The 25096-nt window shown below is 47.3% G+C and overlaps 1 protein-coding gene across 1 annotated transcript in view; it reads right to left on the bottom strand.

Annotated features, from left to right (window-relative positions):
* Positions 1–25096, bottom strand: part of PCCA (propionyl-CoA carboxylase subunit alpha) — a 2354189-nt gene that overhangs the window by 1407863 nt on the left and 921230 nt on the right. The window contains exons 13-14 of the mRNA XM_078657621.1: positions 11733–11876; positions 9303–9377 (exon numbers count right to left, since the gene is read on the bottom strand). Coding sequence (XP_078513747.1) covers positions 9303–9377; positions 11733–11876 — 219 coding nt within the window. The remainder of the gene's footprint in view (positions 1–9302; positions 9378–11732; positions 11877–25096) is intronic.

Raw genomic sequence — 25096 nt, 5'->3', positions numbered from 1 at the left:
GCTGTGCCACCATGTGCTCAGCCAGAGCAGGGACGGGAACGTGAGGGGACCTGCTGCCAGGGGGTACCGCCACTTGGACCTGTGTGCTGGACCCTGCACCAAACTAAAACCCCTCTGCTGTCCACAGGGCTAGTGGAAGCCCCACTGCAGGAGTATAGGCTGCTGTACAAGAAGATTGCCACGCTACAGTGGAGGATGGTGAAAGCCTACTGCCCTGTCCTGATGAGTACCCACTGACTGCGGACCTTGCCCAGTAGTGCTTGCTGCTCTGCTGACTAGCGCCTGAGGGAGAGAGCGCTATATTGGATTGGCCTGTGCCCTGCTGCCTGCTCCCTAGCGCATCGGGAGGGCTATCTGTCATTGCCCGTGTAGAGGAGCGCTGCATCTGTGCTGGCCAGAAGAGGAGGACCGTGGGCACCTTTCCCTACATGGCCAGGAGGTGAGAAGCTGAGGCCTAAACGCTGTATTAAGAGGACTGTGCCCCCAAAGTGCTGTGCTGCAGAAGCGCTGCGTGGCCTAAAGGAACTGTCTGATTGCGAAGCGCTGCAGGAACCTACCCCGTGTCGTTGCAGCATCTGAACCCTTTGAAAGCGCCGCGGGAGCCTACCCCACGTTTTAGCGCGCTTTTGACTGAGTGGCCCTGGCGGGTGCCTACCCCGCCTTGTGCCAGTGTTGCCACACTTGTACATAATTAAAATCTGCGGGTGCCTACCCCGCTTCATGAATAAGTGATAAGCGGGTGCCTACCCCGCGTGTGTGCTGCAACGTGGTGCTTGGAACTCCGCGGGTGCCTACCCCGCACTGGCGCGGAAGCAAAAATCACCGCCGCAACCCGGGATCAAGTAAGGGCCGCAGCGCTGCCCGCGGCGACCCGGAAGAGGAAGGAGCTGCCCCGGAAGAGGAAGGAGCTGCCCTGGAAGTTAGGCGGAGCTCCATTGAGCTGGTGGGAGCCCGCGCCTCTGCTGAATCAAGAACTGGAGCAGGAGCCCACCCCTCCGGTTCGTGGCCGTGAGGATGCCGACTGGAGCCGCCTGAACCCCACATTCAAGACCCGGGTCCCAGGAGGGGGGCCCGGGCGAAGTCAGGAGAGAGACTACCGCAGGTGGGGCTCTCTCACGCGGAGGAGAGCCCCGCGGCAGACAAACAAGAGAAGCCCGGGTGAGTTCCGGCGAAGCGCAGCTGGCGGGGCCCTCTGGCCCAGAGGAGAACCCCGCGCGACGGGAACAGAGCCAGGGGAAACCGGCTGGAGAAGCCCTGCATGTTCCCCACGCCTGCCGCCGCAAAAAGGAGAAGGGCAGTGTCCCGGAGCAGCCGGTGAGTGGGGCTCGGGCCACACGTGGTTTGAGGGGGGTGTGTCGGGGCACAGGGTTGGTGCCCAACCCCGGGACCAGCGGTTGTGGTAGGGGTCCAGGAGAACTGCACTGAGTGGGGCCTTGGTCGAGTGAGAGCCTCTGAAGAGGGCCCCCCCCAATGGCCTCCATGCTGACCTGCATTACTGTCCACAGCTGGCCCGTCTGACAGTGGCAGCTGCAAAGTGTTTGGGGCCGGCGTGAGTTTAAAGACCCAGAATAGGGAACTCCAACGATTGGGGCTGGGTTGGACCTAATTTTGTGTATGCCCAGGTGGCTGTCCCTACTTTATGCCCAAGGTGGCCCATGTGAATGCTAGGTGTGACGCACTGCTGCTAACATTCCTCCAGCCTATCTGAATGCCTCACGTGCCTGTAGATACTGCTTTCAGGTTGATGTAAATGTTGTCCTTGTCCACCTGTTCAGGTCTAATGTGACTACTACCAATGGGACTACGCCTACAGGTTTCTGCAAAGGGTTATGTAGGCCCCCTGATATGTCCAAGGGGCGGCTCGGGCATTGTACTCAGGATTCCTGCCTAACCGGATGTTTTCTGCCTAGTGTTTTCATGTTACCCTTCTAGGCCTAATGTGCTAGGCTCATGGTAATGTTGCACCTGCACCAGTGTGCCTAATGTGGATGCCAATGGCCACTTTATTACGCATCCTGATGTTCTAGGCCTAGGGTGAAAGTCATGCAACGGTCGGTTTCTAGGCCCCGTGTTAGCCTAATGTCTTATGTCAAAGTGATAATGCTTGTTGTTTTCTATTCCAGCATCGCAACTGATGGGCTTACCTTTTTTCATTTTACTGTAAATAATCCCCGTGTATATTGCCCTGGTGCCAGTTGGCGCAGTATAGTGACTACTGTGATTTCTGTTGCAGATTTGAGACAATACAGAAGTTATTCTTTTTCACCAAAACTGGTGTTGTGCCTCTTTTTGTGGTGTGCCTTGTGTGTCGCCTGTGTGTACTGCGTGGATGCTTCACACATGTCCTCAGGAGTTTGGCCTGCCCGCTCTGCACCATGCTACCCCTGTGGAATTGACTACCCCATTTCTAACAAGGCCTCTGCAAACATCCCATCTCTATGAAATGGGATGCTATGTTGATCCACCTTCAAACCATTACTAAAGAGGACTACCACCCCCATGAAATCAACGTCCACTATATTAACTGCAAATGGCGAATACATTTGCTCCTTGTAGACACTAGCCAGTCACTTGCCCACCGGTGCCTACTTCCAGCTGACAAGTAACACCACACCCCAATGCATTCTCCCCTGTATAGACCCCACGGGTACATCTGCGTTACCTCCCTACACCTAGGTTGTCCCCTGTTGTACAGATAGCAGCCGCTCACAATCACACGCCTCCTAGCGCTCACGTATTGCCAGATAGTTCAACCTTCTTACTTTTTAAGCATTACTTAACATAGCATCACATTAGTATTTTCATTCCTTGGCAAAATGGCAGTTTAAATGTTATCTTATATGAGCAGTACCCTTATCTGTAATCTTCTAGAATGACATGCGGATACTACCGTAATGCTCCAACTTAAAAATGTTTAATAAAACACCTTTTGTAACAGAAAAAAAAACAATTCCCAAGTTGGGTCCATGCTGTTCATCATTTTAATGGTAAATATCTTGATGTTATAGGTACAGTTTGGAACAAATTAATCTGAAAAGGTCCGAGGCACCTAAAAAAACACAAATGTTCTAATTGTTTCATGCACAAACCCAATAGTTAAAAAAAGACTCCATTCAGTAACTAATATAATGAAATAATAAACATTTTATGCTAATATGCATTAAGTACACATTCCTTTCTTCTGCAGTACTTTTTCTATAGCACAACTTAAAAAGAAATGCAAAACCCAAAAGTACTGAGTGGGATTTTTGACCAAGGATGCGGCTTCCCTATCCCTCACCCTCTCCTTTCAAATTTTGACTCAACTATTCCCTCATTTGGGGACTCCGGTGTGAGAAATCTGCATCAGGAATGCTGGGAGATCTGGTTGGCAGCTATTTGAGAACACTGGCTTTCCTACTTCTATGACAGTCAAAAACATCCTTTGCTGTCCACCCAAACAGTGTCCTTTTTAAGGGATATGCTTAAAATCAGGCTTGTTAACGAATGGCACTGCTGTCAGGAAGCAAACGTGTTGGTTATGATTTTGCAGAATATGGATTACCTCTCTGTGCGACTTCATCAACTGCTTACTGAAGTGAATCCTATAAAATGTATGTAAATTCTTATGGAATAAATATATATATATGTTGAAAAGGCCTTTGTAAGGCGGAGGAATATGTTCTACAGAAAAAGCCCACTCAAATAGTCAAAACTGAACAGATAAATCCTGGAAACCTCAGGGGCAGGAGAGCCACTGGTTCATATTCCATAAACTAATGGAGGTAGCAGGTTACTGGGAGGCACAGTGCTGGAAAACCGGTGCACATTTTCACCTGAAGAAGCCGTTCAACAAACCGACGGCTCAGCAAGACAGTACAAGGTCGGCACAGTGGCAGCTGGATGTTAATGCTTTAATTTGAGAAACTGTCAGCAGGCGGTTTCTTGTCCTTGCTATTCACATGAGGGCACCTTGATGACTTAATTTACCAAATGACGGTAAGGATAGCCCTAGTACACTTATGACGGCTATATATATATATATATATATATATATATATATATATATATATATATATATATATATATATATATATATGTATTTGAATGTTCGAATACCATCAATGAAAACGCATGGCAAATTAATCTTAAAACTACATCATTTAATAGTGTTAAAGATAAACAGTGAACGGTCTTGTTTAACTCTGCTTTTCGGAGGAAGAGGGCGACTAATATTCCTCGTAAGGGCTAGATTTGATACAAAATTCACATAACATGCTTTTAGATGCTGTATAAAGGATCACAGGTGAACAAATGTTTATATTCGGAGGTTATCCTGAAAATCGGGCATTGATGTGGCCCGATTTGGACAGACAATCCTGACTTCCCAGTGAATACAAGGAGCAAAGAAAATCAGCTAATTCCTGTGAATTACAGACTTTCAGCCAATGGGATCCAGGAATAGGCAAAATCAAAAAAATGCGTAACGGATAACGTGTTAAATTGTATCTTTGAATTCTGGTGACATTTAGAGCCACCATCCGTGCGTGTTTGTAGCTTCTCGTGTGAATCTTTTACTAGACTTTATAGGAACAGAATGCGTTTATCGGAGTGTACTTAAACACATACACAAAGACTAGGATATCTAGCTTGAGCACGTACGTCGTACACAGTCAACAAAGCATACAAATACCTCATGCGCGGGTGTATATAGATCTTTATTAGCCATATGCGTGCGAGTATATACTGATACAGAAATGCCAATTGTGTCATCATTAAAAATCCGAAAAAAACGCGGTAATGGTGGCTCCCCGCCTCGAGCAGCTGTTGGGCTGCATCGCGGCATGGGGAGTGGACCCCAGGCAGGCGGCCCGGCCCACTGTTATGAAATCCTCCAGCCACGGCGGCGGATGCCTTCGGCGTAATTAAAATGTCTTTCCGTCGAGTTGGGCGCCGAGGCCGGGCCACGTGAAGCTATCAAACATCTCCCACCCTTCATTTTCAATTCACCTCTCCCCCTTCCGCCCAACTCCCTGGCCGCCATGTCTACCTGACAAGTGACAGCCCAATCTGATTAAATGCGTGCCGGGGAGGGGACTGGCGGGCCTCCGTGACAGGCCAAAAGTGATCACCATGGAGATACGTAATTACAGCCGTCAACGCGCCCACTGCCCTGCTGGCATCATTGTGATTGCTCCTAACAATAATGATAGACAAAGCCTCGCGCGCACTCCCGTGCACCCCATCACCAGATCTGCTCCTCGGTCCATTTAGCTGACATGCAACATTCACACAAGCAAATAACAGCAGCACGCAGAACATTTAAGGCATTTTAATTGTTTTTTTTCCCTTCGCTAGACGGCCGGCTTATGGGCGCCGGTGTTATTGCATAAGGCTCCTGCTGCAGCATTAATTGAAGAAAGATTTGGTGGGGCAACGACCCTGGGGGGTACGGTCCTGGCCATTATCACTTGTACTTTCAACAGGTCTCGCGTTGAAAAACTGCAAATTGCAAAAAAAGGAGAAAAAAAACAACTTGCAAGGGCAAAATGTTTGACATCTGGCAAGCTGGCGTTAATGCATCGAACGCGTCTGACAATCAGCGTAATTATCGCAGATTGTGATTTAATAATGAAACAAAAAGGCCGCGTTTGAAAATGAGTAAGTGCTTCAGAGCAGCCTTCTAGTCTCATTTGCCTATCCGCGGACTCTCCGCGGTTGTTGCTGGTTTCAGACTCAACGCAGCGTGAGGCCTAAAGGGCTAGCAAGGGTCAGGCCCGTCAGGAAATACAGAGGCAACACAGTTCACAAAAAATCAAACAACTCCTCGCTCATTTGCCCCCGTCCCTCTTTTCTAAATGTACACTTCGTCTTCGCGAAGCTTTCCACGTCTTCCATGCGTGTAAGTGGAGTGACTGATCATACACTCAGCGGTGGAAGCCTTGTCACTCAGCCGGCAGCCTGGGAATCATCGATACACTTACTGCCCAGACTCCTCATTACCACAGAGGAGGACATGTCCTGGCCCTTTCCACGCAGAAAGGAAAGAACTGCTTAATAGAGTGGCCAACTGATGGCAAACCTGTCGTGTGCTCCTAGTGTAATCAGACACTCTAACATTTAACTTACTTCATGAATTTTGACCATTTTCACAGTCTGTCTCTGTAGGCAGGCACAGTGCCAGCGGACGCTCCTAAATAGGACCTGATTGCACCACGAGACGAAACAATTACCCTCAATGTGTTCAGAGGTCAAGCGTACCTCTAAACCAGAGGTCTTCAAACTTTTTTGCTCGAGCCCCCCCCCCCCCCCCCCCGCCCCGAAGCATAATGTTTTTTTGTCAAGCCCCCCCTCCAAAACTTTACGGCAAGGAATGGGATAGTGGGAGGGAAAGGGCTGAGCATAGGGGGCATGGATTATGAAATCATTTCAGGAGTACTTTTTCTATAGCTCATGAACCACACTAATTATGGGACTTCAAAACAGCAAAGGAATCAAACAAAAACAGTTATTGACCCCAAAATACTGACCCCTTTAATTGAAGTGTTGTGAGCCCCTCGCACTACTGGACCTCAAAGCAACTACACTTGCTGCACAAATGATGACTTCAGTCCTGAGTAGCAGGCTATCTCCTCTGACTCATACTCTTTCGCCACTATGCCGGACCATCACTCTATTCTTAAAACATGCCCTTTCAGAAAAAAAGAGCTCCCACGTGTGGTCTTCCTTTATCTGCAATGGAGCGATTGGTCCTAATGTTAGAAAAACTCCCATGCACCTTTTATAAAGTGAAACAGTCATAATTGTGTTTAAGTGAGCCCCTATGACCCCTGGGCCCCAGTGCGGCTGAACCTGATTCACTGATGTTAGCTACTGCCTGGCAAAGAGGGCAGTCTCTACTGCTGTTTTTAAAAACATGGACTCCCATCTAGCCACATACCCTTCTCTGCCATCTCTCTGAGGCCAAACAAAGGTGTTTCCACTGCCTTCATTTTTCCCCTCTTGTGGGCTGTTGCGCTGAGGCCCAAATCAACACTAGCAAGTGTACAGTGGGCCCGAATGCTAAGAAGGAAGGATAGTATACAGCCATAATTAAGGTTTAGCTGGCTCCTCATACCTCTGGCTCCTGGTGCCACTGCACCTGCAGTGCCAGTGATTCTTTCTGCACCTTTATGTTAAAAAGCAGCAAGGGTAACCTGGGCTCTGATACTAACAAGGAAAATGGGAACCCACTCTACTTCATGGTAAGATGGCCATAATTGAGCAGTAGTGGCCACTTACACACCTGACAGCATTACCTGCTGCACTAATGGATGGCCCTTTTTATATATAAAAACAGACTCCCTTAGATCGTCCTCTTCCTTGGGGTATCTCTCTGAAGAAGCGGTCTCTGGCAATTTTTAACCATAAAAATGAAGCTCCCACACAGTGCTTTCTCTTCTGGGCCATCTCGTTGACTATATTTTTGAATATCACTCTTTTCCTCTTTTTCCTGGATCATTACTCTGAGGTCCCAGGGGTCAAGAGGACCAGAGCACTGCATCTGAATGGGACCCTGCTGACTTCCTCCCTGCTACCCCTTAGTACTCACCGTTTACAAAAACTACTGCCACTGAATGGGTAGTGCTGACTTCGAGGTACCTCTGCTCGAAAGCAAGGGTGGGGTGGTAGTGCAAACAGTTAAAGAAGAAACCAGGCTTTTTTTTGCACTTATATAGTGCGTACCCAACCCGAAAGGTGTCAGAGCACTTTACACGAGCACCAGTTGCATTACAGAGTCACAGGCTGCTTGAGCCTCCCATCAAGACTCAAACCTTGTTCCCCAGCTTCAAGGTTGGCCAGTATGGCTGTTACACTACATCCTCTTAACAACCGTTAATTGATTAGTCACTTAATTCCAGGGCCACTGAAATTATACGTTTGTGAGGCAGAAGTGTTTTCTGTATTGCGATGGATTTACTACAATTGCTACATAACCCATCATCTGTTGCATAATCTGCAGATTTTAACAACAAAATGTGATTATGCTGCATAATTTACCTTTTCTTCCTGCATAATTTAATCAACCGTGTGGCATAATTTGGTCCTCTCTTGCCACATAATTCCAATGGCCCTGCTTAATGCGTCAAAGTGACAATGATTTTTTTAGCGGTACTGTAAGTGTGTTATACTTCAGAAAATGCTTACATTAGGTACAGTCTGATCACTTATGATTAAAGGCTATATTTTGTAGGAAAGTGTTTTTATTTCAAACACTGCATCATTTTGCAGCAGCCCATGATAGACTGGTGTAATGCAACTTGATTTTATTTTTCAGGGAATCGGTTTGCTCATTATTTCATATATAGTTAGCTGACAGCGACAAAACAAAATACTCAGACTAGTTAGTTATTTTCCTTTAGGCAACTTATTGACACTCGGGACCCCCTTCGCAGCACTCTAGGATGCGTGTAAATAAAGACAACCAGGAAATGCAGCAGAATAATAAGCCTGCAGTTCCAGGCCATCTTCATTTACATGTAATTGCAGAGGCATACGCGCCCCCCTTGGAAACCATCCACTGACCCCCAGGGGGGCGCGCCCCACAGTTTGAAGACCTCTGCTCTAAACTCATCCTTAGTAGGAAAGTGTCACCATCCATGGACATATCCTCGTCCCCTAAGCAGGGAAAATGCTTTCTATAGATTTGAATAGGGTCACCAGTCACGGAAATCTGTTCACCCTCCAAAAAACATGGCCATATCCGTTGTCTTCAATGGGGTCAGCTTCCAAACCAGCTCAATTTAATTCGCCTTGGAGGGTCAAAAGGTTGAGAGGTAAATCAACCTTGCAAGTGATAATTTCGGCTTGCTGTGGCCAGCTTGGCATGGTGCAAGTGATGATCTCAGCTTGGGTGGGAGCGTGCAAACTGCACAACCACCCAAAACGTCTTTTATAAGTTTAGGCGGGTAGATTGTCCAATGCTCTAAATTTTGGTTACAGGGGCGGCCAGCGAGTGTTTCCTAGTCCTGAACTTATAACAGTAACTAAAACCCAAGCCAATCGTGCAACTACTCACAGAAAACGTTGAGAGCCTATCGTTGCGATTTTAAGGGTTCTCCAAATACTCCCCCCCATGTTCCGGACAACATTCCAACGGGAGCAGACCAGAGATTGAAAAAGCTCTCTAATGAACACCAAATTTCCCGCTTTGAAGATGTTGGTCAGTATGCAGTCATGTGATTCAAATGGTATGAGCAAATTAAAGCACTGAAAACAAGCGACCATCTGTATGGTACATCATTCCAAAGTACATTTCAGTAAGAAGGGAAAGTGTAACTTACTCCGTCAACATGCAGGGGCTCTCTGTACTGGGAAAGACGACCAATAGAAGGCAGGCCGAAGGACTTGTAGGGGTCCTGCAATGAAATTCAAACAAGACAAGCATTAACACCCATTGATAAAGCACTGGAAACAAGGTCAAGCAGGAGGGGGATTGAAAAGACACTGGCAGCTCCATTTCGAATAAGTGCTTTTAACCTTGCTTGCAATAGGCCCTATTGTTGCTCCTTGGTGTGCCTCAGAGCTACTATAGCCAAGAGTGACACATTTCCCCGCTATTCAAGTGTTTAACACGCATCTTGCGATTAGCATAACAAGTTTTAAATTGCTGTTGTGTCAGATGAGACGAGACAAAACAGACACAGGGACATTTAGAATGCCAGAGGCAACACAAAGAACTGAAAGGACATGGAAAAACGCCACTTAGCGGGCTACGAAAACACACATGGGCATGTACCACCCAAAAGCGTTTCTGTCCTTGACGGCCAATGTCAAACCATATGCTGTTCCCCCCGAGTTAAAAGACGCTGGTGCACGCGCCTCAATCGAACACCACCACCACCACCACTAAAAGACTCAAACTGGTAACTTTTCATTCCATTCACTGCAGAAAACTGCTGGCCATGATGGGAGGAGGGAAGCCATATTCTTTACTGCTACGCACTAAAATGCAAACTGCTAAGAGGACACATTACTTACAATTTGTTTAGTTGCAAATTCTCAATGGCTTCCCAGAAATACTTTAAAGGTATCTGAGAATTGGTCGCATGCGAAGAATATTAAAAGCATTCTGAACGGTAGAGCTATTGAATCAAGTGCATAAGGAACCGTTTAAAAACGTAACAGGACATCATATAATAACTTCCCAAACTTTTTAAAACCACAACCCAATTTTTATAACGGCATGTTTTCGCGACCCACCTAACTTGAATGGATCTGAGGCGGGCGATTTTTTTAATGTAACCAAAGCAACGTGTGGTAGAGCACAGTCATTTACAGAAAGGACATTTTCCATTGAAATGGCCATTAGAGTTGCACAGACATACAGCTTTAATGATAAAACTACACTGCACAGGAATGATAATGTGAGGAAATCAGGTTGCAATTAATTTTTATCATTTCAGCATTCCCAAGAAAAGTGTCTTGATTTGTTTTGATCCTCTTAAAAGTTTTTCTATCACAATTCAGAATAACAAAAACATGTACTTCATTTTTGCTTTCTTAACTGCTGAATGTGTACAGTTCATTTACATGTTTTTACATTTTGTGTGTTACAAAAAATGACAACCTGTAGCTTTTCTTTTCAAACTCCCTGTCCCCCAGCAAGATTGCCACATAATTCACTTTACTTTTCTTTCTCTGACTGTAGAGAGAGAGGACTTTGTAAGCACCAGTCCTCTTGTTAAACACAAGCAGCAATTTGTCAGAAGAAATAGCCTGACAATTGAGGTTTACAGTAGTGGCTGGCATGTGTTTTAGGTGTTGGGGCGGGCAAAATACATGAGGCATTAAAATAATAAAATAAAAAAGGCCCTTAGCTTGCTGACTTGCCACACGAGGTCCTCCTCGCTCGGGTGTAGGGCTCGAGTCGGGGTACCACGCGGGTGGACGGCGTCCCTCCACTTATTTTACCGGGGGGACGCTGTCTCGCTGCCAAACAGCTGACTTCACTCTTTGGCCTCTCTGGGACGAGGAGCTCGGCACCTTTCGTGACGTCACTTCCTGTCGTGACGTCACTTCTAGTGACAGCGTCCCCCCACTTCTTTTTTTACGACTTGTGCCCTGCTCGGGTGTATTTGCTCCTGGAAGCTCCGGACCCAGGAAACTGCACTACCCAATCCTGGCGCTGCCTCTCACACTATGAGAAAAGCATCAGGATTGGAGGTAGCGGCCTCTCTCAGGACTCTTAAGAGCGCTGGAGGTTTGTGCTTTCTCTTACCCAGCTGTCTAAAACTGCTAGGTTACAGAAGTTTAAAATGTGCATGTCTGGCTGGCCGTCGCAAGATAGCCCGCCAAAGAGACATTCACATTTTAAACTTAAGTGCACAGTTTCCTGCTGCAACTCAGCAGCAATTACCCTGCCCCATACAGCACAGGTTGCTGAAAAATAAAATGCTAATAAATATACTTTATTACCATATTATTTTCCAGCTGTTCTGGGGTATTTGTTTTAGCAGGACGAAGTTCCTCCCCTCTCATGGAGGGCTGAGCCGCCCCTGGACTTCTATCTTTGAAGAGCAGCATATGTGAAAAAGTAAGTTCAGAATCTTTATTTATTGGTTGGACTTTCGCGACCCTCAGTTTGGGAGACACTGTTCTATGGTTATATCTACAGTTTTCATCTATAAATTGTGCGTTATCAGAGGGAAAAACTTTGGATTACAAACTTGACATAACTACTTTGCCACCACCCCCTCTTTTACCCATTTTACCTCGGCGTAGACTCGACACTCGAGCGCCCAGCCGTTGATGGGGATGTCCTCTTGTCTGTGCTTCAGAGGGTAACCCTTGGCAACGCGGATCATTTCTTGGACGAGGTCCAGGCCAGTAATGCATTCGGTGATGGGATGCTCAACCTGCAAGGTCAAGGACTGTCACTTAGGAGGTGGAGGAATAGAGGTGGAGGAATAGACGTGGCAACAGACAGCAACGTAAAAAAGGATGCGCACGCAGGTGCACAAGGCCGCCATTTTAAGACATCTTCCAAGAAAACTAGCAACATTAAGTAGCGTTAGGATACCAGACCAAATACTGAAGCAAAACGACTTTTTCCTTTTTTTTTGCAGAGAGATTATCTTTATGGTTTGCAGTACACAGTGATCACTAGGTATGAAATGGCGCCTGCGCACTCATGCATCAGAGTATGCGCGTGTGTGTATCATTACACACACTTCAGCTGGCAATCTGGAGCACTGAAAGCAGACAGTAAGCATGTCCTGTTGCACTTCACATGGCGTGGACAGGAGCAGCAGCTTGCGCTTTTCTGTAGAGCGAGCCATCCTCCAAATCTCAGCCCTTCGCCTGCTTTCACTAACCTGTCCTGACAAGCAACCAGATTAGTGTAATCTTACATCAACGCACTCTTGCAGAAAAGAGCAGATGGACCTTGGGTTACCCCCTCCGCCCCACCCACACACAGATGGGTCTGCGCAGCACTTAGTATGCAAAACATCAGGGCTGGAGCAGCAAAGTCAACCATATTCAGAAAATGACAGCCAGCAGCGTAGGATGATACAGTCGTGGGAAGAAGTTGGTCTCCCACTCTCCAGCCACTGGTGACCAAGTACACTCCTTGAAGCACAAATCAATAACAGGACACTCGTGCTATATTCTTAAATATTAGAACTGCATATTTGGAATCTGAGCATTACAATGACAATGACACTATTTGTGTGATTAATAAAAACCAATACAAAAGGAGCAATCACAAGAGATGCACACTTTTATGGCATTCTGTACATCAGCACAGGTAAAGACTCAAGCTCTGGGTAAGAACCCAAAAAGACAGGATATCTTCAGAAGTGTGGCAAGGTGATTGGTTAAGATCAACGTTCCATTGTGAAATAAAACATTGGGCGGGTCTACTCTGCGGAAAAAAATGTCCATTATAGGAACATGATATGGCAAAGCCAAAAGGCATCATGACGTCTCAAGAATATTTAAAACGTCTGTTGCAGTGAAACACAAAACAAATAAGAAAACAAGTTACTTACCTGTAACTACAGTTATCCAGTATTGGTATCTTTCATAGATTCACATGCCTGAATCATTCCCCGTCGTCGAGGCGGGAGTCCCACGGTAATAATATATACAATAGCAGTGCCTTATAAAATTATTTGTAGTAGGCTGAAAAGATTATAGGCCCAAATCGGCCCAAAGTTTAGCAGCCTATCTACCTCATTATGTAAAAAGAACTGAAAAGTAGTTCCAACCAATCAGCTGACAGCACCCTCTAGAACCTTCCCAACAGAGGCAGTTCTCCTCAGATTTTCCCAGCACAAGTGAGAAGTATGTATACCTAAAAAAGAACTGCCTTGCCGGGGAGGAGGGTGGGTGCATGTGAATCTATGAAAGATACCAATACTGGATAACTGTAGTTACAGGAAAGTAACTTGTTTTCTTATCCAGTATTGGGGTATCTTTCATAGATTCACATGCCTGAATCAGAATAGCAAGCAGTAAAGTCATATCTGTCGTTAGCAGAAGGTGGGAGACAAACCGTAATTGTACCTATCCCCCACACAACCGGAAGGTTATAGAGCACTACAATATAAGTATACACATATGCAGAAGAACCTTCTTATACTATCTTTAATAATAAAGACAGCATTTGATAAACAGAACATAACAGTAGATCATACATATTTACATAACATCCCTATAATGTAAGAGACCTTAGAAGAGTCTAACCTTCATGAAGAAGATGCTGTAGCACCGCCTCTCCAACCGCTGTATCATCCTGTAATGCCGACTGCAAACAGTAGTGCCTTGTAAACGTATGGACACTCTTTCATGCAGCAGCTCGGCAAATGTTCTCCAGCGTGACTCCAGCAAATAAAGCTGCCGACGCAACATCATTCTGGTGGAATGCGCTCAGCCCTTTCTGACTAAAGGTCTATTAGCCTTTTCATGACAGAATTGTATCACTGAGGATAACCATCTAGCTATAGTTGCTTTAGTTACAGCTTGTCCTAGCGTGACCTGTCCATAAGCAACAAATAGCTGGTTAGATTTTCTTATGTCCTTAGTTTGCTGAACGTAAAACTTTAGACATCGTTTGACATCAAGAGAGCGGAGGGCCTTTTCTGCCGGTGTGACAGGATCTGGGTAAAAGGTCTTCAACTTTACCGGCTGGTTTAAGTGAAATTGAGACGGTACCTTTGGAATGAATTTCGGATTGGTCCTCAATGTGACGTAATCCTTTGAAAAATGTACGAAAGGTTCTGAAATGGTGAAAGCCTGAATTTCACTAACCCTCCGGGCTGAAGTGAGAGCTAGTAAAATAACCACTTTCCAGGTTAAGAATTTCAGTTCAGCTCTATGTATGTATGTATTTTAATGCTTATTAAGCGCAGCTGTCACCCAGCGGGTATCCTGGCGCTGAGATCAGTTCCACCATCTGCTCTACCATTTATTCTGCTCTAGGGAAGAGAAAGGATCTATGGATAGGATAGGATAGGATCTATGGATAGGCTTGAATGGTCTCCTCATTAATTGGGACAAGACAATATTGAGGTCCCATTCAGGAGGCGGAATGAGGTTCCGTGGTTTTCGGGACCGGACTCCATTTTGTTTGCGTTGTTCATAACGCCATTTTGTGTTGCCCTCACGTAGGCCGTGGAGGTAACCTAACGAACAAAGTTGCATGGGCCTCATTGTTCATGCATGCATTAAACAGGCCCTTTTCTGACTTGTGAGTGAACTGCAAACTGCAGGACGCTGACCTCTTCAACTGAAACTGACCCTTCACAAAGCCAATTTCTCTGGCTGATCGTTGTCTGAGATTGCCAATCAATGTTCAGGACCTCGTTAACCTTTAGTTTCCTTGCACATAACTTATCCTAATCAGCATCTGAATTGTTTCTTTCCTTACGACTTTTCATTACATGGGTAGTGCTTTCAATTATAAATTTGTCCGGCTTGCAAAGATTGAATTTGGGACAGTCCTAATAATTAACTTTTGGGTTGGGTTACTGTAAATTGGGTTTTTGTTAATGTGATACTCAGTTAGAAAATGTGTCCTATTGGTCAGAATTTTGCGCAGTGGGTGTACATTTATAATGAGAATATTGTGTATAAAAGGTGATGTCTTGCTCTATGAAATTGAACAGTTTCTTGAGTTGTACACCGTGTTGTATTGCTGAGATTACTGTTACTAGCTGCAGCTAATAAATTTGATATCTGACGCCACCTAGAAGTATTCCGTGTCTCTGTTTGCCAAGACAGGAGAACCCGAAGACTTTGGGCGTGTCCCTGGCGCCGCTGGGTTCTAAAACCCGGTTCTTCAGGAAGACGAATTGGAGGAAAGGCTCGAAACAATCCTTTCAGAAATTGTTTTATCAGTGAAGATGAACATAGTGAAGGCTTGTTCGAACTTCTTCTAAATCGGGATATGGCGGCCAGATGCACCTTAATAGTAGAGAATACCAGGCCCGCCTTGGCTAGAGAAAGTAAGTAAGGTAGATTATCCTCAGGTGGAGCTTGAAGAGGATGAATATTATTTGCTTTGCACCAGCAACAAAAGCGTTTCCATTTGAAACGGTACGTTCTGATAGTACTCTGAGCACGGACTTGAGACAGGATTGCTCTACAGTCTTCAGAGATTTGGAGATATTTAAACTCTAAGAAGTCAGGAGCCATGCGTGCAAGTGCAGCGATTGAGGATCCGGGTGCAGAATCTGACCTCCTTCCCTTGACAGCATGGACAGAGTCGGTTTGAGACGAATTGGAGGTTGTTGAGATAACAGGAGCAGTTCTTGGAACCAGTACTGCCTCGGCCAGCGAGGAGCAATGAGGAGAAGAGTGCAATGTTCTCTCTTCATCTTCTGCAGAATCTTTGGTATTAACGGTATCGGGGGGAAAGCGTATGCATAGATTCCTGACCATCTCATGGACAGGACATTGCCTCTTGACACCCGTTGTGGAAATCTGCTGGCGTAGAACAGGCATTTGCTGTTTTGTTTTGTCACAAACAGATCTAGAGTTGGTGTGCCCCAACTTTGAAAGAGTCTGGTCACCCGTTCTTGTTCTAGCTCCCATTCGTGGCAACCTGTGAGGGATCTGCTGAGGTTGTCGGCTAAGGAGTTTTGAACCCCCTTCACGTGCTCCGCTGAGTGTTATGCCGTGTTGTATAATCCATTCCCACATCTCTTGAGCTTCCTGCGATAGGGATAGAGATCTCGTTCCCCTTGCTTGTTTATGTAAAACATGCTGGTGGTATTGTCCGTACGCATCAGTACTGATGAATTTGCAATTCTCGGAAGGAACGCTTGCAGAGAAAGGAAAATGGCTCTTAATTCGAGACTGTTGATGTGCTTCTGCCGATACTGATGAGACCATCGGCCTTGAATCTGGAGGTCCTGAAGATGACCTCCCCATCCCTCCATTGATGCATCTGTAGTCAGAACGAATTCCGGGATAGCTTGAAGAAATGTGAGGCCCGGAGACAGATTGCTTTCTTTAGACCACCACTGGAGAGCTTGCCTCATTCTGGGTGTCACCTTTATGCGATCGTCGAACGTTCCTCCTAGTTGTTGTCATTGTTGTTGTAATCCCTCCTGCAGCGGCCTCATCCTGAGTCTCGCAAAGGGAACTAGGTTGATTGCTGAAGAGCACATCCCTAGAAGAGACGCATACGACCAGACAGAAAGTGACTTTTTGCGGAGATCTGCTTTGCCAGTCTTCTAAGTCTGTCCTGACGCTCCTGAGACAAGAATGCTTTGCACTTTCGGGTGTCCAGAGAGGTTCCCAGAAAGGTTAATACCTGTAGAGGCTGTAATTGTGACTTTTTCACATTTAGAGTGAGGCCCAGACTTGAGAATAGACAAAGGGCGCTTTTGACCGCTTGTCTTGTGATCTGTTTCGATGGTCCTTTGAGCAACCAATCGTCGAGGTACGGGAACACCTGTATTCCCTGAGACCTCAACGCTGCAGAAACTGGGGCCAAGCATTTTGTAAATATTCTTGGTGCCGACTTTAGCCCGAATGGAAGCACCTTGAATTGAAAGTGGACGCCAGCCACTGTGAAACGGAGGTATTTGCAATGTTTGGGTTGAATAGGGATATGGAAGTAGGCGTCTTCCCAGTCCAGAGAAGCCATAAAATCGCCTTTGTTGAGACAATTGAGCACATCTGCCAATGTCACCAAGCGAAAACTTGGTTTCTTCAAGAATTTGTTGAGCCTGCGCAGATCCAGAATCGGGCGCCACTCTCCCGATTTCTTCTTTATCAGGAAGAAGCGAGAGTAAAATCCTCTTCCCTTCTGCGAGATTGGAACCTTCTCTATCGCATTCTTGCGAAACATGTTTAAGGCCTCTTTGAACAGTAAGTGAAGACGAGGGGGAGGGGGACCCTTGGGCGGAGTCGTAGGTGGTTTCTTTAGGAATTCCAGAGTGTGCCCTTTTCCCACTAATTCGAGGACCCACCAGTCCGATGTGATGCTCCGCCATTGATGGTAAAATGCAGAGATCTTCGCGCCCACAGGGAGGAAAGGATGTTGGACTGGCGTCCGGCAAAACTCATTGACGCTTGTTTGAATCTCGTCCTTGATTGTTTGCTCTTCCTCTTCCTCCCTGACGAGAGACTGAATGGAGGTAGACTGAAGATATGATGACTGGTAATACGGTTGCTTGTACTGTGATTGGTATTGCCGGTTCTGTTGGTTTTGGTAACTTCCTCTAGAAGAAAAGCCACGACCTCTCACTCCTCTAAAAGAACCTCTTTTGTACTATAGAGTACCAAGCGATTTTGCGGTATCAGTAACAGTTTTGATGGCAAGCAAGGCGTCATCTATATGCTTACCAAAGAGCGAGTCCCCATCGTAAGCGATATCGAGGATTTTAGTTTGAACCTCAGGTCTGAAGGAGGTTGCTCTAAGCCAGCCTTGGCGTCTGAGCACCGCAGCCCCCACTAACTGGCGGAAATTAGTATACGCAATGTCCAAGGCACAATCTATTATCTCTGAAGCTGCTCTTTCTCTTTCAAGCAGTATCTTCCGTGCCTCTTGTTGACGGTCCTCCGGTATCAACTCCAGGAATTCCGACAGCTCCGACCACATCTGTCGGTCATAGCGGGCAAGAATCGCAAGAGGATTTGCTGCCTTGATAGAGGATGCAGCGTTGATGGAAAACTTCTTGCCTATTAGGTCCAATCTTCTGCCTTTTTTATCCGGCGGTGTTGAGATTGGAGTGACGGATTCTTGGACCTCTGTTGAGCGGCCTGAGATATCACAGAGTCCGGACGTGGGTGACGCACCAAACAGGATGGAGTGTCTGATGGTGCTCTGTACTTTTTCTCTATACGAGGAAGGACTGCAGGGATAGAAGCGGGTGTCTTCATAATCTTTAATCCTTCCTACCAAATAAAGTCTATAATGGGTATGGCCCTTGTGATCCTCCTATACCCCTCTTTAAAATCATGTAAAAAACAGTCCAACTACTCATTGGTAATTGGCAGTTCAAACCTTGTAGCAGCCCTTTGCATGATATTATGAAAGCCTCCAATGTCCTCCGGCAGAGAATCAGAAGGGCTGTGGCAAAGGAGGAGACGGCATGGGTATTATGCAATCATCCCGTGGATCCGTGGGCGTGTTGCCTTGAGGCAGCTCACCTTCCTCTCTTCCATCTTCATCCGAAGAGGAAGTATCCTGATCTCCTTGTGGCGTGGGTTCCTCAGTGCGTCTTGGTGACACTGGAGGTTGCGGTGGAGGAGGTGCAGGTACGTCCGCTGGTACCTGAGGTACACTTTGCGTGGATGGTGTCGGTGGGAACCTCTGGCGATAGTCTGCCAACATGGCTTGCAAATCCTGTATCAAAGTAGGAGGGAGATGACTTGTCTCCTCCAAACGTGGAGGTTTGTATGGTTGTCTATAGAAGGGTGTAGACAACTGCTCTTGGTAGAAATGTTCTTGCATATCCTCTTCGTCATCCTCATCCTGGCATTTTATGTGCAATTCTGATGGATGGCGTGCAATTCCAAAGGGACCTTCATTATCTCCGTCATCCTCTTCAGAATCCTCTTCCTCCACATAAGACTCTAAGATCTGCGATGGCAACAGTGGGGAAATATTAGAGTAGTCCTGCCTATGATAGGTCTTCAGCTGAAAATGTGTATAGGCCACAGGTGAGACATGAGACATCAAGATATGGAAAAGATGGGCGGAGTATAGGGGTCTTTGGCTGGAACCACCCTTAAACCGGGAACCGGATCAGGAGATGGGATAAGAAAGCCATATGGAGGGTATACATATTACATTGGATGATAGTTTGCATTGGAGGACCTGCGAGATGACGTTGTGCGTTCAGGGTGGGTGGGATCCGGGGTGGAGGGAGTTGTGGAGGAGGGGGGATCCGGGGGGGCGACTTATATTTGATGAATCATTTGCATTCAAAATGATGTATAGATTGCAACTTTTTTGATGCTTTATATTTACTGTGCAGTTGACTTTGGTGTGCGGAGTGCTGCAATTGATGTGCAATCTGTCAATAAAACTTTGTTTAAAAAAAAAAAAACAGAGATCCCACAAGTGTGGTGGAAATGTACTGAACTAGTAGAGAAACCCTTGCTGTTTAGGAACACAAACAGAAGGGGCAACCGATACATGAGGCCAATATTGGCATCCCAGGATACCAATCTGCGCACATTGGTTTACTGCGTGCATAGCATAGACAAGTCAATCAGAAATAGGTTTGCTTTCACAGAACTGGAGAGCAATACTTTGTCCAATGCACAAAAATGTCCATAGGGATTAAATCGTCAGCACAAATATGCCTACAGAAAAGCTGCGTGGAAATGAACAAGTTACTTACCTTTGGTTACGATGTATCTGTAAGAGACATACAATATTTATAGATTTCTTACCTTAGAATTATCCCAAGGCATCAGACTGGGTCCAGAGAATTTTTTGCATAGCTGCACCCCTGTGTGTCGGTAGATGGCGTCAGTCGACTCCGCATTTGTGGTCGGCGTCGTGGTCGCTGGGATGACAGTGTGGTGAATTTTTAGAAGCCGCCCCTGTGCGCTGACAACAGTTCTGATACGACTTTCCACGCCAGAAGCGCAGAGCCATGCAAAACACTGACCACTGGTTCACCAAATTAGGGCCCGGTAAGAGAGTCCCTATCCCTAGAAATCAGTTTGCATAACGGGGAGGATGGGTGGGGCGGTAAGGAATCTATAACTAATGTATGTCTCTTACACATAGATCATTACCAAAGGTAAGTAACTTGTTCTTCTGAAAGGGACCATTAGTTATAGGTTCCTTACCTTAGAATAGATACCCCAGCAATACTAACCCCAGAGGTGGGTCTGTGAACTAAGTTCACACCAGCAAGTCCTGGAGAACAGAACGGCCAAAAAAGCCGTCTCTCTGGACTTGAATGTCCAGTCAGTAATGCTTAGTAAACATGTGAAGGGATGCCCATGTGGCTGCCTGGCAGATATCAAACAGAGGAACTCCACGTCCCAAAGCAGTAGTAGCTGTCGTCGCCCTGGTAGAGTGGGTGCACAGTCCTACTGGAGGTTCCTTTTTAGCCAAAGAATAACAGATCTTAATACATAGAGAAATGGTACGTTTGTGCACGGACCGACCGTTCTTGGCGCCCACATAACCTACGAAGAGTTGATCATCAACCAGAAGTCTTTAGTGCGGCCATGGTAGAAAGACAGTGCACATTTTGGGTCCAGACGGTGGAGTCTCTACTCCTCTTTGGACGGGTGTGGAGGTGGGAAGAAGATGGGCAATGTGATGGTCTGACCTATGTGAAAAGAGGTAACCATTTTGGGGTGAAAAGAGGGCATAGTAAGAAGGCCTACTTTATCCGGATGGACAGCAAGAAAGGGAGATCTGGATGATAAGGCTTGAAGCTCACTCACCCTGTGAGCAGAGGTGATGTCAAGCAAGAAAGCAGTCTTCAAAGTAAGGAAACGAAGAGGACAATTATGTAGTGGCTCAAAGGGAGCACACATAAGATAAGCGAGGACAAGATTCAAGTCCCACTGAGGCATTACAAAAGGGTTAGGAGGAAAGAGATGAGTAATGCCTTTCATAAATCTGTTAACAATAGGGGACTTGAAAAGAGAAGGCATATCAGGGAGGCGAAGAAAGGCTGACATGGCAGAAAGATAGCCTTTAAGGGTGCCCAGAGCAGAGCCCTGCTGGGCCAAATAAAGAATGAAGAGGAGAACCTCTCTAAAAGAGGGGCAGAAAGGGGATCCACAGCCATTGCTGCGCACCATGCCACACATTTCTTTCATCTACAGGCGTATACCGTTTTAGTGGAGGGACGCCTGGCTGCAAAGATCGCATTACAGACTGCGCGAGGAAGGTCGAAAGCTGTCAACTGTCGCCGCTCAATCTCCACCCAAAGAGGTGGAGAGTGGACAGGTTCGGGTGGAGAACCGTTCCCTGCTGCAGCGACAGAAGATCCTCCCGAAGAGGCAGTCTGATCAGAGGATCGATGGCCAGGCTCAAGAGCTCGGGGTACCAGACTCTTCGTGCCCAGTCCGAAGCCACAAGAATAACTTGGGCCCGGTCACCCTTGATCTTCCTCAGCACTCTGGGTAGAAGTGGTACAGGCGGAAAGGTGTACAGGAGGCCGCAATTTCAATTGCGACGAAAAGCGTCGACGAGCGAGTGCTGCCTTGGAAACTCCAACGTGCAGAACTGCTGTCATTGAGCGTTCTCTTTGGTGGCGAATAGATCTAACCAGGATCCCCTCCATTGCTTAAAGAGACCTTACACCACCTCCGAGTGAAGACGCCGTTGATGGTACATCATGCACCGGTGGCTGAGTTTGTCCGCGCTGGCATTCAGGGAACCTGCCAGGTGTTGAACCACCAGGGATATGCCCTGACGTTCCAGCCATGTCCAAAGGCGAAGAGCCTTTTGACATAGGGTCCACGACCCCACCCCGCTCGGTTTGTTGCAGAAGCACATGGCGGTGGTGAGGTTCTGAAAATCTGGATTCGTATAAAAGTTCCGGACTCGAGAAATAAAACTTCATCGAAATATGACGAATTTGGTATCAAAAGACCGAGAATGACGAGTACATCATGTACATGAATTTTCGGTGTGTTCGAGTGACGATTTCACCTTGAAATCGTCATTTACATTCTGAACCCTTGGCTCCCATTTACACATTGCCCTCTACATAGGCCTTAATCCAGTTGAATTTGATTCCACAAGGACACATACTCCTTAATCGACTTCTCCCTGACCTCAGTACAAGTTAGAACCATTGCCCCAGGCCGAACTCGTTAAGTCAGTTCCCTCCCAGTGGCCGAGCAAGATAGCATCTAGGCTCAACCAGCCATAAAACCATTTCAGCGCGCACACCTGCCATATCTCGCTCACATCTTTTCTCCACTCCTTTTCTTCACTTGCTTTATGATGGGGAGGTGACCGTTTTTATTGGGGGTCCAGCCATATCTGATGAAATGTTGGGCCTTGCCGGATGATTTGTTATGGGCAGCACGACGTGAAATATGTACATGTCATCATGACTCTGCTTTTCTTTTTTGTAACCAGTAACTATAAATGACATACCACGAATTCGAAGAATGTTTGCCCAAGGCCGAATATCATGTATAAAGAGAGAAGCCTGACTTCGTGAAAGTGTGCAGTCTCCTGAGAATATACCCGTATTGTACTTCTAGGACCCTGCTACCTTGGTTGCAGCCAATAAACTAATCTTTGACTTCACCTAGAAGACTCTGAGTTTCTGTAGGTCTGAATCAGGAAGAACCCGAGGTCTCTGGGTGTTGATTCCCTGACACCGCTGGGTTACCGGTTCTGTGCCGGTTCTTAAAAACCCAGTACCTCAGTGGTGTTGTCTGTGAACACCGGCACTACTCTTCCCTTGACAGAGGGAAGGAATGCCTTCAGTGGAAGACGAATCGCCCAGAGCTCCAGAAGGTTGAGGTGGAGCCTGGGCTCCGCTGGAGACCAGAGGCCTCTAACCTCCACCTCTCCTATGGGGCTGTTCTATCCCAGAAGAGACACATCTGTCACCACTGTAAACTCTGGTTGAGGAAGGGAGAGGGATCTGCTGTTGACCCAATCCTGGTTCGTAGCCACCACTGCAATTGGTGTGCAGTGCCTTCCGAGATCTGGACGCAATCGGAAAGATTCCCCTGATGCTGTGCCCACTGGAACTTCAGGTCCCACATGCAGGAGGCCATGAGGCCCAGCAGCCTCAGGGTAATTCTCACTGAAATCCGGGCTAGAAGCTGAAACATTGGAATCATAGGCGAATACTCCAGACTCGCTGCTCGGGAGGATAAGCACGAAACTGCGCTTTATCCAGAACCGCTCCGATGAAAAGGAGCTTCAGAGAGGGAATCAGGTGCGACTTCGGAACGTTGATAGTGAACCCCAGCGAATGCAGGAGGTCCGCCGTAGTCTGGAGGTTGGAGACGACAGCCTGGGGCGAGCTCGCCTTCAACAGCCAGTTGTTGAGATAGGAGAAGACTGGAACCCCTGATCTGCGCAGATGAGCTGCGACCACCACCATCACTTTTGTGAACCCCCGAGGGGTGCTGGTAAGGCCAAATGGGAGCACAGTAAACTGAAAGTGCTTGTGGCCTACCGTGAACCGCAGGTAACGCTGGAGGGTCGGCAGGACGGGGATGTAAAAATAATCGCCCTGCAAGTCCAACACTACCATCCAGTCTCCATGGTCGAGGGCAGACAGAACCTGAGCCAAAGTCAACATTTTGAACTTCTCCTTCCGGAGGAAGCTGTTGACGTCCCTGAGGTCTAAGATAGGACGCAGGCCTTTGTCCTTCTTTGGCACCAAGAAGTAGTGGGAGTAGCAACCACAACCTACTTCTGGTAGAAGGATGCACTCGATAGCCCTTCTGGGAAAAAGGGCTGTAACTTCCTGACGGAGAAGGGACAAATGATCCTAAGACGTGCAATGGAATACTTGTGGCATGGAGGGAGTGGAAATCTCGAAGGGGAGGGTGTAGCCCCTTTGGACTATCTGCAAAACTCACCTGTCCGATGTGATGTAATGCCAGTGGGGGAGGTGATGGCGAATCCTGCCGCCCACTGGCAATTGGTGGCCCTGAAAGGTCGGACTAGGAAGGTTTGGAGGCTGCTGCAGAGAGGGCACTAGTGGACTGGCCCACCCACTGGCCTCCAGACCCACCGCGCTGGGTCCCACGTCCCCGGCCATGCAGAGGCTGGGTAGCTTTCGCTGGCCTGTGACCCTGGGTGGAACGTGGCGGGACACCCCTTCCGTAGCCACGAAAGGGGCGAAAGGCAGATTGTGTGGGGCGTGAAGTAGCTGCAAGGCCCAAGGACCTGGCTGTAGCCCTGGAGTCCTTAAAGAGCTTGAGCGCATTGTCCGCCTTGTCGCCAAACAGGCGACGGCCATCAAAGGGCATGTCCAAAAGGGTAGAATGGACATCCCCGAAGAAGCCAGTGGACCTCATGCAGGCGTAGCACCTCAGGGCTACTGACGTAGAAATTGTTCTACCCAGCGAGTCGGCGGTGTCCAGCCCACATCAAATGGTGAACTTTACTGCATCTCTACCCTCTGTAACTGCACAGGAGAGTGTGACTCGAGCCTCCTTCGGGCACTGTGGCAGCACCCACACAACCGTGTCCCACACGGAGTGGGTGTAACAGCTCTAGAGACATGCGGTGTTCACCAACCACAGTCCTAAACTGGCGGAAGAAAACATCATCTTCCCAAGATGATCCAGCTTCTTTGATTTCCTATCTGGGGGTGCAGCAGGGAATGCGCCATTGGGCATTGAAGCTTGGACCTACAAGCTCTCAGGGGTAGGGTGTTGGGAGAAAAAATGGGTCGCCCGGAGCCGGGCGGTGGCGTCGGGCGATCATCCTATCCACAGGAGATCCTCTGCTGGGCTTGGTCCGGGTGCCCAGAAGGATGTCTGTGCGGGCCTCATTGAACGGCAGCAGGGGCTCTGAAGAGGCCGCTAATGGCTGAAGCACCTCAGTCAGGAGGTTAGTCGACTGTAGGAAGCTCAAGTACTAGGGCCTCAGCCACCCTATGCAACACCACAGCTTAGGATGCTCCCTTCTTCGTGGCCACGGTAGGGGAGAAAG

This window comes from Lissotriton helveticus, chromosome 8 (assembly GCF_964261635.1).
Source record: "Lissotriton helveticus chromosome 8, aLisHel1.1, whole genome shotgun sequence".
NCBI classification, from domain to species: Eukaryota; Metazoa; Chordata; class Amphibia; order Caudata; family Salamandridae; genus Lissotriton; species Lissotriton helveticus.
Note: the sequence above shows the minus strand (reverse complement) of the source record. Positions and strands in the feature narration are given on the sequence as shown.